This window comes from Ostrinia furnacalis, unplaced genomic scaffold (genome assembly GCF_004193835.3).
Source record: "Ostrinia furnacalis isolate ACB-3 unplaced genomic scaffold, ASM419383v2 OfSCF0986, whole genome shotgun sequence".
NCBI lineage: Eukaryota > Metazoa > Arthropoda > Insecta > Lepidoptera > Crambidae > Ostrinia > Ostrinia furnacalis.
In genome coordinates this window covers 297,171-311,738 of record NW_021131225.1, presented here as the reverse complement: position 1 = coordinate 311,738, position 14,568 = coordinate 297,171, and the positions used below count along the sequence as shown (strand labels likewise).

Genomic DNA, 14,568 nt, shown 5'->3' with positions numbered 1-14,568 from the left:
CACTAAATCTCATCCAATTCATGAAGGCGGCTCACGTGTCGAATGTGACGTAATGCACGTCCGTTCAAAGATTTATGTTTAGTTTACTGCCCGTTGAGCCTTGAGTTATAATCTGGAACCATTAATGTTGGTTTACTTCGCTCTGTTGAATGTTTACGTGTTCACGCTGAAATAGGTGACAGTAATAAATTAAATGTTTGTAAGTAGTTAGCAGTAAGCATTAATAGCTATTAAGTCAAAATAAAACGGTTTATCCTTTTTAAATAAATCGAGCGTCATTTTAGTTTATTGATTTAAAGAATTTATGCCTTTAGCGAGATTGTCAACGCCTGAAATAAGTAATAACATATATCTACTACTCACTACAGTAATTTTCTGCTTTAAACATGAAAGATTATCATCGGATTACCTAAAGGTATTGTTTTGCATTATACTCGTACCTACGTCTTACGAGATCATTTCAATATTACGAGAGGTACAAGTTTTACTGAACATCTGTTCAATGTTTTCAGATGTAAGAATGTATTTGTTTTTCTTCAGTCTCTGGTTTTCACTAATCTTTTGACTGAAAGAAAATTTATCTCAGAACGGATGAATAAGAATTTATTGAGAACTTATTTTATTAGCATTCATGAGTACTTAGGTATGTACTCTCTTTTTCAGTTCTTATTTTATTTCAGTCTCCTTACACCGTACAGATTTATAGTCAGTCATAATGATATTTGCTAACTCTGGGCTTAGTAGAGACTAGATACGGATGTAAGTATGTATTTTATTTTATCCCAAACGGGGATGTTATGGATTTCCAGGAGAATTTTTTTTTCCATCATTTTTAAGAACTTTAGAGTAGAATATGTTATGAAGTGTGTGTTTGTGCATCAAATTGTCTTTTAGCTTAATTTCTAAGTACAATTAACATTTATGATTTAGCTCGCGACTGGGTGTGCTGCAGGCAAAGAAAGTAATGCGTTTCCACCGAGTGGATTAGTCAGTCAGAAAGTCAATAAAGCACGTCTGTCAAGGTCTTAAATCTAAACTATTTTGACTGAAACATTCCTTACTAATAAATATCAATTAAGATTTCTGGAGAGATTATTGAAATTCATTAATAAAATGTGTCAAAATACTTTCATTTCCAACAACAATCACCATCTCTATTTCAAAATGATTTAAAATTAATTTAGGCGTTACATGTTGGCGTAGTGTAACAAACGTATGAAAATGTGTTATGGTTTTTATGATTTCAGATTAATATTACTATACTAAGTATACGAGTATTTAGAAATGGATGTAGGTACTCGTAAAGTCTAGTAGCACGAAAACCTATCTGAAAAACGGCTCAAAATTAGTAGCTACTAAGTAAGTACCTAATCAGTGTGAAAAAAAGTGGTTAACAAATTACAAGTAAAAGCGTAATAAGACCATAGGTATACCATACCATGGTCAGCTGGTGAAACGAAATGGTCAGGGTTTACCTGACCTCCTGTTATTATAAATTTTTTACAAACATCTACACTGAATATTAAATGCCATGTTTTTATTGGTAAAATATTTGCATTTTATTTTAAAACTACCTATTTCTTTGCAAGATTGATTACAAAAATATCTTTCCAATGATACTCGTACATATTTTACACAAGTTCTAAAACTGTTTTCTCAGTAACCCAACAATAGTGGACGAAGTCGTTTGAAACGGTTATTACCTAATGCATTACCTATATTTATACAATCCCAGAGACGAAAATAAACTCGTAAGACATTAAAAGACGAATGTTCGAACAATACTCCCAAAGGTTGATAGGTACTAATCCATGACTTTTAAAATCAATTTATTAGGTTGGGCACGCACGCACGATTAACGCTCGATTTGCTTAATTAATTTTGGCAGTTGTACAGAAGCAACATATAGTGAAAATTTATATTCTTACATCACTCATAGTAAGGCAAACACCTACCAATATTGGGCCATTAATTAGTTTTAAGACTTTATTGAATTCATTTATTTTACGACTTTGATTGCTATTCTTTCTGCATTTGGTGTACAATTTACTAAACAACACAACACATTACACAACTATTAGCATTCCTACTTAGTTTGATTAAAATAGGTTATCTAAATATTAGATAAAAGTAACAAATTAATAATGGTAATAAACTAGGTGTTAAATGAAGCATGATATCAATTAGTCACGTAAGTAATTAATTTGCTTACCATGCCAACGAAGCCCGTCGACTTCCCCAAGCTCCCAAATCAGACGACACTGAAGATCTACAACAATTTGGTTCGTCTTAGGAATGTATTTATTTACGCGATTGACAAGAAAGTTCTCTAACTGATCCACATTTTCGAAGTCTAGTGAACCCATCAAACTTCCTAGAGCACTTTGTATAGTACAAATGTTTTTTATCGGCACACGTAAATCACATTCAATGCACCGCCAAGGCGATGACGCGTTTAATGGGTTGATCGGAAGAAGAGAGCCGGGGCACTCCGCGGAAAAGCACTTCAAGGCTGCCAGTAGAGTGCCACGCTCGGTAGGGTCGGCGCAGCGGTCGCATTCGCAAAAGAAATGTTTTGTCTTGTACAGATGGGTTCTTCGAGCCGGCGTTCCCCACAATGTTCCCGTATAACTTGTAAATATTTCACACCCAGCGCGTATTGGCTTTACTGCTTTCACTGCCATTTGCGAGTCTTTATTATAGCTGTGGCGTGTATTCGGCACACAGTTGTGGTTCATCAGACCAGAAACTGGATACAGTCCACGCAAGCTCATTTCCTTCTTGCCATACGGAGTTGCGATTTGAAATGCATTTGTATCTAGAGCACAACACGCGAGGGTCATTAAATCTTCGTCATCCTCTGGAATGTCGAAACACTCTTTCAATTCTCTGACTTCAGCTCCGTGGCGTGGAAGCGAATGTACTTGAAGTGCAGCCATGAGTAATTTTTGGTCCTCACTCAATCGTAATGCCCTTATAGGCGCCAAAGCTCTTGATAGTATGGCATCATCAATTTCATCAATCGGAATTTTATTTTGCCACCGACAGATAGTCGTACAGTCCTCGTCGTGTGTTGTAGTTTCTTGACACTCTTCTGAACATAATAGCAGGGAACATTTAGAGCATTTGAAAAACGTGTCACTTTCAATACTACAGCAGACAGTACAACCTCTGCTCACTGTGGTTCCGGAGCGTGGTCCTCGTATGATCGGGTGATCCACGAACAGCACTTCTCCCGATGAAATATCTTGGGTGGCAAACAATCCGCGACCGCCGAGTGAAGATTCTCCGATGATCCACTTACTAAAGTGCTGAACTCCGTCCGCGTCGCTGTAGAGTCCGAGGTGTACCTTTACCATTTGTGACAATTGCTCCAACGACAACATCCTGCCGTGACTCGACCGATGACGGCACTGCACTGCGCTCCAATACGAATTTACAAATCAACGAGTTTGATAACATAAGCCGGGTAGGTAAGGATGTATTTTCTGTTTAACCAAAATCACACGCGATCTTTTCCCCAATTAGCTGAGCCCGATTGACGTGCACCGGCCGTATGAGGTAAGTGTGGAGCGTACCCGGCGTATTCTTTGCGGGCGTTGCCAAGCCAGTGTTGTATTTATCAGGTGATTTACGCTCGAAACAATATATTGAACGTGTTTACATCAGATAGCGCAAATTGAGCTGTTACCTGAGCTACGGCCGCCGTGTAAATAGTGTGAAAGACGAAGCTGTGACATCTGGGAAAAATCACAAATTCCACGTTATATAAGCCGGAGATGGTTATTTTTAAACGTGTGTGAAGTAAATGAATCTATAGTCGCAGCTCAGTACTCAGTTCAAATTTACAAAAATATCAGAGAGACTTCTCGAGCTAATTATTTTGGTCATAAATTAACCAATTTATGTCTACTACAAACGCAAAATTTCTTGAACACTGTTACTACGGGCGAGCCTTAGGTATGGACACATTAATAAGTGTCCTGAGTGTCCATGAGTCAATGTAACACCTCATTAGGCACAATGTGTACAGTAAACAACAATACCCGATCATGTTACAGAATGACGATGATTTCTTAGATTTCCTGTATTACATGTATGCAGTTGACATCCTCAAAAGTCATTTGGTAGAGTTTTACATTATAGCAAGTGTTATGAACTGTTTCAGCACAAAAAATAGCGTTTCTACAGGGAAATTTTGAATAAATTATACACAAAAAGTTCAACGTTGGTAAGTATATTTTTATTACCTACATATGATAGATAAATTAATTATAAGCCTAACACAAGTTCGCCATAATAAATGTTAACGTTTTTACGCGTGAAATAAGTGTGAAACGTGTGAAATGAGAACATCCCTAAATAGAAATGTGCAGCATTGACTTTTGGGCGAGTGACAAAGTATCGACGAATTTAGAAATGAATAGGTTACCTATGATGCGTATCGTTGTGCACGTGCTAGTTTCTTGCTGTTTTATGATTATTGTGATTTAAAACCGATAAATATTTTTTTTGTACTAAACTAAGAGCTAAAAGCTAATCTTCTCTGTATACATAAATTCACGTATTTGTAAAAAAATTCTTCCAAAAAGGCTTAACCTTAAAATTTTGTGTCTATATTCTGAAAATAGCCAGTTAACTACTTTTCATACCTCTAGGTGAATCATCGTTTGTTGGGTTAATTAATAAAGTTGCCTAAAATAGGAAGCTTATTTAAATGAGCTAAGAAAACGTTTTGTGTAGTTATATATATAGACCAAAGCATAGAAATCTTGCCTTCGATGGCTAGGTGTTTTGTTTTGATATTGTACATATTTCACCAATTGCACCTAAATATTTAATTTTGTACCATCATGATTACTGAAAGGAAGCTGAAATATTCCGTGGATAGGAACACGTTAATTCATGAATGTTCATGAATTCATTCATCAGGTGAGATACAGGCCAAGAGCTTCCTCGTTGTGGATTAAAAAAAAAAAAAAATGAATTACTCCCAATTATAAGAATTAACATGTACGTTAACGTACCTATTTAGCAGTGGCTGTGGCTCTAACAGCCATTCCTTTTACTAGCAATTGACTCTATTAGGATTTTCAGGGCTCTTACAGGAATATTTGTATTTTCTGATAATCCTGAAAATCCTTATAGAATTTTTACCTAGTATAGGTACCTTTATTGTAATTTATCTGTTTATGTTACGAATATTATGAAGACGAAGTAAATACAAGAGCACGAAATAAATAGGTACTTAATTAACAAGATTTAGTAAAAGTTCGACCCATTCCTCTTCTTTTCATTCATAAACCTTCAAATACGTATACAACTGACTGCAAAGCGAATGTTTCTACTGGCGCCTACGAATTTACTAACCACTCGCTGTTTGCTCGACGCTCGTTGCTTACCGTAGCACAACGTTCACGCCCTCGATGCGCCGTACAAAGTGGCTCTGCTCCTGAAACGCGATCCTCTCCATTGTCCCTCTCGCTGGTTCGACAACCTGACCAGTCTCTGTGACCACTTGCCCCAAGTGGACGTTCCTTGACTCCCGGTGAAAATTTAGCTAAATGCGCAATAAACAACTCCAATACCGCGGGAGCCCTGCCTTCGGTGCCTGAGGTTCGCTAAACGTAAGGCTCGAGAATGCAAACGCTGTTCGATTATCAAGAAGATGAGTGTCCTTGGTATTATTTTGATAGTTCCTACAAAACGCTGCTGGGCGCCTGTCTCATACTCTTTGGTAAGTGATCTACCGAATCCGAACGCACTAAATACCTTCGCTGCTAAATTTACGCGATGGCGGAAGTAATACGACGGTGTACAGTCTGCACAGTTTTGATGAAGATATTTTGACAGGTGTATTCGGGGTGCTGCTAAACGGTTGGCTTTTTGCCACGTTCATCCACAGCCACCTGTTAATATTCAAGAGTCATATTCTGGTACTTAATCTATGCTCGGCATCACTTGGCAGAAATCTACTTGGTTTTCCTTTTTCGGGATCGTCAGCGATAGCGAAAAGGTGAGTTTTGATTAATGCTCAATGGTATAATTTTTAGACTTTGAATTGGTTAGTTGGCAATTGTTTTAGTAGATATTAATGTTGCAATATTAACCATTTAGTTTGGTTGTACCTATTAATAAGTAACTAGGTCAGTAACATGACTGATATATATCAGGAACTATTTGATTTAATTTATGTTATTAAAACTACTAATCTGCACTCAGGTGGCTGTTCGGCCCATCATGCTGTCAACTTTTCGCGTTCTTGAATCAGTTTTTTGGTGTCTTTCAAATGGCCGCCTTGTTCTCCATTGTTCTGGAGAGATATTTACAAGCCAGATTTTACCGACGTGGTGAGTTGTTTAAAAGTATTTTAATTTGATTGACGTTTCAATCTAATAGTTAATTAAATATTTTGGCACAAAGCCGACTGAGAAATAAGTCTGTATTGATTTATTTTGTTGATATGTGATTTTATACTGTTGAGTAAATTAAATTGGATCATCACCAGATTTCTAAACAGGTTTGCGTTTAAAAATGCTGATTGGATGGAATTTTCCAGAAAAGTCACTTTACTTCCGATGGTACTGGACGCTGGTGGGCGTATGCTGGTTGAGCTCCGTGATCTTCGCGACGCCGCCGCTGTTCGGATATGGAGTGTACTCCTGCGACACCACGGGCACCTCGTGCACCTTTCTGTGGCCGTCGCTACAGGCTGGCACTAGGCAAATCGGATACAGTATACCTTATGTCATACTGTGCGGGGTGGTACCCGTGATAGCCATGTAAGCATCTTATTTATTAATTGGAATCTTGAAATACAAGTGAATGGTCTACATAGTACTTTATTTATGTAATGTATTTTTGTTTCAGTTTTTATTTCATGGGGAAAGCAATACGTTTGGAAAGGATATATTACAGAAGTGAACAACAAAGAGAACAAAAGCGCCTTACAAAGGTATGTTAGGGGAGAGGTGACATGAAAGGGACTTTTAGGTAGTAGAGGCTCTTGTCGTAATATTTTGAATAACTTGGAGCTGAATAGGAAGCCTTATTTACTTTTTATTAAAATACATTTTTGCAGTCGTAAAAATGTGTGTGCATTATGTCCCAGGAATTTCATAGATAGCTCTACTTATTTATGAATATCAAATAAATTACCGGTCTTTTATCATTGTAGAGTGCACACGCCTTGACAGTGGCGACCCTGGCGCTGTGGGTTCCAGCAGCAGTGCTGAGCGGCTGGCAATGGCTGCCGCTGCTGGCGTATGGCTACCGGCCGCATGTGCCAGCGGCACTAGCTCTCATCGCGCCCATTGCAGCTGAGGTTAGTTGACATTGTAGAGTGCACGTGCCTTGACAGTGGTGACCCTGGCACTGTGGGTGCCGGCAGCAGTGCTGAGCGGCTGAAAATGGTTGCCGCTGCTGGCGTATGGCTACCGGCCGCACGTGCCAGCGGCACTAGCTCTCATCGCGTCCATTGCTCTTGAGGTTAGTTGAAATTGTTGAGGCAGGTTGCCTTGGCGGTAGGGAAAACCTGTAGGTCCTGGTGCCACACCTGGCAATAGCTGCTCTACCTTAGGTATAGTTAGTTACTTGCCACCTGTGCCGCCAGTGATATTCAGTCCACACTTGTTATCTTCTACAGATTAGAACTGAAGTAAAAAGATTAATAATATTCCGAAAATCTAATCTAAATAGCTACCTACTTTTAAACCTTCCTATCGAATCACTCTGTGATTTTGTGCATTAAAAAATCAGCACATAAAACTCTTTGACAGACGAAGCGTTATTGTAGGCTAGGTAATGTATATGTATACCTCTTGTAGAGATGAAGATACTTCGCTTACCTATCATGTTTTGTTTCAGGCAGCAACTAGCATTCCAGTCCTCTGCTACCTGGCTTCAGACGAAAGATTACGTGCCGCCCTGCTAGGTCGCATGCGGCGGCACTACGCGCTCCTACACCCCGACAAGGCCAAGCAGTTCAACAGGGAATACCTCCTCAAGCAACAGAACAACGATTACTATACATATGGAATGTAACGGTTTCAGTGCTGTTATTGAAAAATTAACGAATTCCCAAATCATAGAAGATGCAAGTTTCGGTAGCAAAGACTGATCGTCAGGCCTATAAATAATTTAAACATAATGTAAATTATAATTTCTTAAGTAAATCTAAGTAATAAAATATTATGACGTTTTGTATTAAACACAGTTTTATTTGATACGCTTTTGAATTTAGCTTATCTATTTAATTTGTACGCAATACTTTCCTAAGATCTTTATGAAATGCAGTACGTACTCGAGCAAACAATCGGAGAAGGTGATCTCTCTCATTATCTTCATTATTATGCCTTAATACATTTTTGTTCAATTGAAAAAATGTTTACAAAGACCGACTAAATCGTCGGAAGAGCCTTTACTTCCTCATAAGCTATACGGTTCTATACATCTTTCTAAAAAGAACATTAATTTGTTTCAAATACGTGGGTTATTAAAACCCTTTGTTACAACACAGGTGAGTTCCAGCTTCCGATCCCCGGGCCGGAGCGGTGACCGGGTGCAGACATACGCAGTGCAGACGAGTTTATTGATCGGATGTAACCTAGGTGATGGGGCTGGACCTATATTTATTGACGAATAGCGAGGGGTTGTTCCCGCCCGCGCCACCCATCTGCCGTGATTAGTGATGTAGCGATACGCTCAGAGAATAATTTATTGCTTTGCATTAAATATGATTATTTTTGGCATTTGATGGGTGATAGACGTGTGCTGTGATGATCAAATGTTAATATATTACAATGGAATATCACTACAAGTGTTAAACAAAACATCTCCGCTGATTTTATCATTATTAAGTGCGTCAAGAAAATTCTTGGAGCAATAGGTTATGAAAAGACATACCTATCAATTTACTATCGATTTTTCATTGGTGCGTCGTTTGTTCATAGAGCTGGGGTTTTCTGTTCTCTAATCTCTACATGTAGGTAAGTAACTACAGTTTTCTAACCTATGAAATTGTCGCATTGAAATTGTTTTTAATGTAAGTTTCTAACCAAAATCAATTTTTGGAAAGTTCTCTCTCTAAATAAACCTTAACAACGTAGATACCTAATTAAGATTTTACAATTCTTATTTTTTGATACTGCAAATCTTAAATGAGCAATTAAGTTAATTGTAGTCATTAAGTAAACTAAGACAGTTGTTTTCATGAAGTCTCATCCTAAAGAAACCTAACTATACCTCGATTGTTATTCCTAAATAAACTTATACAATCGTTTCAGATAATCGAGTTTCTTCCAACTTCTCCTCTAAGGCTTAGCGCTTATACTCGTAAGTAGTTCGCAAACTCAAGAGCGTTCTACGTTACATCAAGTTTGAAGAACAATAAGCCGAGCGGAGCATATCGCGACCGGCGCGTCCGGCGCAACAGGTACATCCCGCGGCCGCTGCATCGCCACCCCCGGCCCTGTCGCCGCTGCACGCAAGCGCATCGCAGCGTCTCCCGGGAGTCTGGCTCATTCCCATCTGAAGCCTCCAGACAGGGAAGCCGCCCCGCCGTCAAAATGTCCATCCACACCTACCGGCTCTACAGCCCCATATACGAGGATTGCGACGAAAACAGGGTCTGCCGCTATCCGCAAGACCTCTTTAAGGAATCAGAAATCAACAGCTTGAGGAACGCTTACTTCGATATTGGTAATTTTTTTGGATTTTCAATACTGTTTAATGCTTTTTTTATCTTTATTTTAATAATATTAAGCGTTATCGTAACAAGTTAATGATTTTTTTTTATTGTTATCTTGAAAAGACCTTAACTTTTCGTTCGTAAAGTTCAATCTAGGCACTGTTCTTTATTTTTGCGATTTTACATGATCATAGAAAATAATATACTTTTTTTGTATCGGTGTCATAATGTACCAAACGGTCACAACAAAGAGTCCATTTGAGATAAAGTATCTGCCACGCGAATGAGTCCTAATAACTTTGTTAACTATTTACTCGTAGTATGATTCGCGTATGACACGTTGCTGAAAACATTGCAAAGGATTTTCACTAACTTCAACTTTTATTCATTCACAAGTAAATATTTTTTGTGCAAAGAAAGATAGATTACTTAGATAGCATCTCTTTCATTTCAGTTAACAAAACTGAAACGGCACAATTTCGGCGGGCTTATAGCCAGGAAGCAATTTCTCCTAAAAACCTAGGGGGTGTAAAATGAATTGTTTAAGATCTGATATGATTTAAGTTGTTGTTATTTACCACGACCCATTATACAGGATCAGTAACTAGTTTTTTTGGTATCTTGTACAGTTTAGAAATAATCAAGTGAGATCACTTATAGGTAGTTATAATTGGAATACCTGTATAGTTGGAATTTGTTATTTTAGGCGTGCTGGCATTTGCTATTGGAATGATAGTGACTTTCTGCATCCTGCGATCGGACAAGCTGTCTGGGCTGAGCCGCTACCAGAATTTGCTGCCGCTCTTCACGGCGGTTACATTCCGCCGGTCGACCTACACAGTGGCGAACACCTTAACCATTGGCTACTTGTTTGAGTATGTTTACTATTTTTTATGTTTCATTTGAGACTAGCTACAGTTAGTACAGCTACACTTAAGCTTGATTACTCCAATCTTCTTCTAATAATGAATAGGTTGCAATTTAAACCAAAATATTTTACTTTACTCATGCGTTTTAAAAATAAATTAATTTGGAAAAGTGAAGTTACATTTTTTGTTAAAAAAATATACTTTAGTGTGTTCTTAACTGAATAAGTAGTTAATTGTCAATTTCGTAATTTCAGATTTATGAACCAATTTATTTCGCTGTGCAAATTACTCGGTTTTATTGATACATTTCTTTCCGTCTTCGAGATTGAGTCTCTGACCCACCTCTGCATTGAAAGATTCATCAACGCTTACTACACCCAGCAAGGTAATGACTATTTGGATCTCATAATAGGGATGTTACATAAAAAATATAAAATCGACACAGTCAGGTTTATGGTTTATAAAAAAAAACACGCTTTTTATTAACATTTTGTTGTCATTTTCAGGATGGCCCATCCCCGACTGGCATAATACCCTATTTTTCAGCATCTCCTTTGGGCTGGCATGCCTTTACTCAATATTGCCAATGATTGGCATCGGCGTAGGCTATGGAAAAGACTTTGATTGCAAGCACTGCACAATGGATCTGAAACTTCCAGAAAACGGAATACTCGCAAACATTTTTATTGCGCTTTTTGCTCTGATGTACTTCAAACCGTTTCTTGTTATGTAAGTAAACCTCGAAATTTGTGATTGCAAAATTAATTCGTTTTCATAACTACAACCATCTGTTTTAGGTTTGGCTCTATAATGTACACTAAGTATTTGGAAGCGTACAAACTGAAAAAATACGACGAATACCAGGCTACATTTACAGATGTAAGTGACCTAATGACGAAATAATCTTATCATTATTTCTATTCAACTCTGGGTTTGATTGATTCTGGTTTGATTGATTGTCGGCCTTTGTTTCATACATGACCTACAAAATGTGTCTGAACTCATATAATATGTATTTTTCCAGGCCGTCATGGTAATGGCGATGGTTAGCTTCGGATTCTGGGTGCCGCTCATTTCCATACGCTATGGAGTGATACACAATCAGATCATGTTCGACTCGATGGCCTTCTTCTTCACCCCGTACCTTGTTAAGACGGCCTTGGTGATGAACTACGTATGTATTATACCTAATGTCAGATGATAAAATTGGAATAAAATTGGCGCAGTTGTTAAATGCGTGAGCTTCCATTTCCTATAAGTAACTAAGCTTAATGCCCGCCTTCCACTGCGAGCGGAGCGGGCTCCGTACGGACTCCGATTAACTCGCAACAGCAATCTTCATAGAAGTGCTTCCGTTCACAGTGGAAGGCGGGCATTAACATTTGATGCGATAATAGCCTAAAGGCGTCAATGTCGGACTGCGAGTCGAGAATTGGTAATTCGGTACCTACTCGTTGTCCGCTAGAAGCTAAACTCCTCCACTACTACTCGTAACACAAGCATATATCGGAGAGTTAAACAGGAATATTAGTTGTATTTTGGACTTCGAAATCATGATGTCTTTTTATTAATTTATTTCATAATTGTTTAAAAATTGTTACCTTTAAGGTGGCTCCCGTGCTTGGAATTGGCGCCTTCGCTCTGAAAGACTCGCCCCTTGCAGCCAAAGTGATGAATTTGTTCTGGGATCGCCCTGATGAAGAAGATCTCCGCCGCCAGGGCCGCCTCAGGCGCAACTAAATAAATCCCCACCCCNCCTACCACGCACTAACACGAGAAAGGAGGTGGATTTACCATATCTCTGATCTCCTAATAATATAGTACAGGGTAATTCTACTTTTTGATACTATGTAGGTAGGTACTTTTAAATTTATCATATCAATTATTTTTAAAACCTTATACGAATTAACCCACATTAATATTTTTTATATCCCTATACTGTACATTTTACCTTGTTAATTTATTTTAGATATTTCAAAGCTTCCTCATTTTATTGGTTCGAGTTTGAAACAAAAAAGTAGAATACGTCCCTGTATTTGTACTGTAACTGCTCACAGTAATAGTTGTAAGTAAGTGTTGTTTTTTGAACTCAATCTCAATGTGATTATTCAATAAGTAATAGTAAGTAAGCAAACATAGGTAGGTACGAGTAAACTAAGTTTTTTGGCGTAACTGAAACGGTTCTAAAACCGCACGTCAGGTTAAAAATAGCTTACTTGTTGAATCCAATCGAGGGTATACGTCCATTTCATAAAGTTGGTTATATTTTTTCAAAAGGTTCTGATTTTAAATCAAAATAAAATACGGTTTGACATGTTATCAATTCCGATATATTTCAATTAATGTTAGGTATATGCATAACATCAATGTACAAGTAGCGCATTAGATGCACAAGATCAACAATAATATAATATAGAGACATAGATTTGTACGAAGGATATCGACGACTCGCAGTTTAGTCGTCACAAATATACACAATTATCTAATTCAGTCGAAGTTATAGATTACAAAAAGAGAATAAGAAGAAATTATTTGCCGACGCTACTGAACACGATGCAATAGCGCAAATATACAAGTAAATGTACCTGTCGTTACTAGAAAGAATCGATGTTCTAAATTATTAGGCGACCCAGCTTCAGTCAGTCTCGTATCTAGGTCACATAGCCAATACATGACTCACTAAGTATATAAAAATAGACGATTACCGTCTGATACCTCGGGCCTCTTCTGTCGATGGATCGAGACTGACCGTGCACTGGCCGTTACTGTATACGATCACAAGTAGCAGATTATGCATCTGATTGGTTCCGGGACCTTACCCATTCTACCCACGATTGGTCCACAATAAGGCCGTCATAGAATAAGTCCATACTTTCCCTAAGTAAGATCTAACATATTACCACGATTTCTTACCCATGTAACATGTATCGTAAGGTTATCTCTTTTAATCTTAATAAAATGATTTTTTAAATCTAATTGTGTAACTTAAAACCCTTCTGGAAGATCCATAACGAAATAATTTTAAGTATATTAATGGAACTTGGTGTCAATATTTAATCAATTAATGTCTCTCAATTTTATGAATAAATAAACTGAAATAAACGCATTGATTCGTCTATCATTAAACTCCACGTTTCTCAAGTGTGACTCACTAAGATAAGATATTATACATAATTTACAGAATATTTATAGTTTACAAATAAAGTATATTCTAATAGCTTACATTATAATCTTATACATTTAGAAATTGGTTGCAGTTCTTTGGGTAACGTAGAACCATCGGCACTTTACCTTAAAAAGAATCTATACGTATTGCACCATTAAAATTATCACTACACTGACATTCACTTCCGCACGCTCTGGAATGAGTTTGATCGGCATCAAATGCGCATTCACACTCTTCATCACAATTGGTATAAAAGTTATGTTCGTGTGTTATGTTAGTGTTGTGTACCCTGTTAGAGGAGTCCGGGGAGGACGGGGCGGAGGGGGTGGAGGGGCTGTTGAGCACGATGACGGGGCACGTGCCCCGGCGGTCCTGCTATATCTGCTCCAGCACGGCCTCGTCGAAGCGGTTCCTGTTGCTGCGCCGCTCCACTAGCGGGATGAGGAACAGGATGATCCCGCTGAGGGAGATGGTCCCTCCTGCTACATAGAACGCGGGCGCGTAGGATTCCACCGCGTCGTAGAGCCAGCCTGAAATATTTAGTTAATTGTTATTGAACTCAATAATCGTAAAATAAACTATTTATAAATCGTCATAATAGACAAATAACAACTCGGCTTTTTCTTTGTACAAGGAGTGCCTGTGTTCAAAACGACTAATAAATCTGGGGGCACGGGAGTGCCCCCACCAAGTCGAGCAAAAAAGCGGCACGGCCGTACCATCCTTTTCTCGAAGCAATTCAGGCCATTTTCGACCGCCTGTAACTTCGTTGTGGATAAAATTAGAAGGCTGAATTTTCATTAGCTATGCAGGCATTGTAAAGACACGGTATATTTAAAATTTCA

The 14,568-nt window shown here is 38.2% G+C and overlaps 4 protein-coding genes across 7 annotated transcripts in view; 2 read left to right on the top strand and 2 right to left on the bottom strand.

Annotated features, from left to right (window-relative positions):
- Positions 1-88: 88 nt before the first annotated feature.
- Positions 89-3,685, bottom strand: LOC114350815 (SET domain-containing protein SmydA-8-like). Its single transcript, XM_028301755.1, has 2 exons — positions 2,213-3,685; positions 89-166 (listed from the first exon to the last, which is right to left on the bottom strand). Exons 1-2 carry the CDS (start codon positions 3,384-3,386, stop codon positions 162-164), a joined length of 1,179 nt encoding a protein of 392 aa, XP_028157556.1. The 5' UTR covers positions 3,387-3,685; the 3' UTR covers positions 89-161.
- A 1,665-nt stretch (positions 3,686-5,350) lies between these two features.
- On the top strand, positions 5,351-8,074 carry LOC114350812 (visual pigment-like receptor peropsin). 2 transcript variants are annotated; one of them, XM_028301750.1, is made up of 7 exons: positions 5,351-5,737; positions 5,854-6,016; positions 6,223-6,350; positions 6,560-6,782; positions 6,871-6,955; positions 7,178-7,324; positions 7,867-8,074. In XM_028301750.1, exons 1-7 carry the CDS (start codon positions 5,641-5,643, stop codon positions 8,041-8,043), a joined length of 1,020 nt encoding a protein of 339 aa, XP_028157551.1. In that variant the 5' UTR covers positions 5,351-5,640; the 3' UTR covers positions 8,044-8,074. The 2 variants fall into 2 exon arrangements, with proteins under 2 accessions (XP_028157551.1, XP_028157552.1); XM_028301751.1 differs by having other exon boundaries at positions 7,871-8,028.
- A 1,405-nt stretch (positions 8,075-9,479) lies between these two features.
- LOC114350800 (uncharacterized) lies at positions 9,480-13,018 on the top strand. 2 transcript variants are annotated; one of them, XM_028301733.1, is made up of 7 exons: positions 9,480-9,699; positions 10,395-10,563; positions 10,812-10,942; positions 11,064-11,262; positions 11,355-11,436; positions 11,582-11,731; positions 12,166-13,018. In XM_028301733.1, exons 1-7 carry the CDS (start codon positions 9,567-9,569, stop codon positions 12,295-12,297), a joined length of 996 nt encoding a protein of 331 aa, XP_028157534.1. In that variant the 5' UTR covers positions 9,480-9,566; the 3' UTR covers positions 12,298-13,018. The 2 variants fall into 2 exon arrangements, with proteins under 2 accessions (XP_028157534.1, XP_028157533.1); XM_028301732.1 differs by having other exon boundaries at positions 11,064-11,286.
- Positions 12,910-14,568, bottom strand: part of Mct1 (Monocarboxylate transporter 1) — a 26,687-nt gene continuing 25,028 nt past the window's right edge. For both annotated transcript variants that reach the window (XM_028301730.1, XM_028301729.1), the window contains exon 7: positions 12,910-14,253. In XM_028301730.1, coding sequence (XP_028157531.1) covers positions 14,099-14,253 — 155 coding nt within the window. In that variant the 3' untranslated portion in view covers positions 12,910-14,098. The remainder of the gene's footprint in view (positions 14,254-14,568) is intronic.

What these genes read in the sequence shown, in the direction of transcription:
- LOC114350812 (XM_028301750.1), top strand. Translation starts at nt 5,641, where the DNA reads ATGCAAACGCTGTTCGATTATCAAGAAGATGAGTGTCCTTGGTATTAT. An exon ending in TCGTCAGCGATAGCGAAAAG is followed by an intron (nt 6,017 to 6,222) that starts GTGAGTTTTGAT and finishes ATCTGCACTCAG; the next exon opens with GTGGCTGTTCGGCCCATCAT. An exon ending in AACAAAAGCGCCTTACAAAG is followed by an intron (nt 6,956 to 7,177) that starts GTATGTTAGGGG and finishes TTATCATTGTAG; the next exon opens with AGTGCACACGCCTTGACAGT.
- LOC114350800 (XM_028301732.1), top strand. Translation starts at nt 9,567, where the DNA reads ATGTCCATCCACACCTACCGGCTCTACAGCCCCATATACGAGGATTGC. An exon ending in TTCAAACCGTTTCTTGTTAT is followed by an intron (nt 11,287 to 11,354) that starts GTAAGTAAACCT and finishes CATCTGTTTTAG; the next exon opens with GTTTGGCTCTATAATGTACA. An exon ending in ACCAGGCTACATTTACAGAT is followed by an intron (nt 11,437 to 11,581) that starts GTAAGTGACCTA and finishes GTATTTTTCCAG; the next exon opens with GCCGTCATGGTAATGGCGAT.
- LOC114350815 (XM_028301755.1), bottom strand. Translation starts at nt 3,386, where the DNA reads ATGTTGTCGTTGGAGCAATTGTCACAAATGGTAAAGGTACACCTCGGA.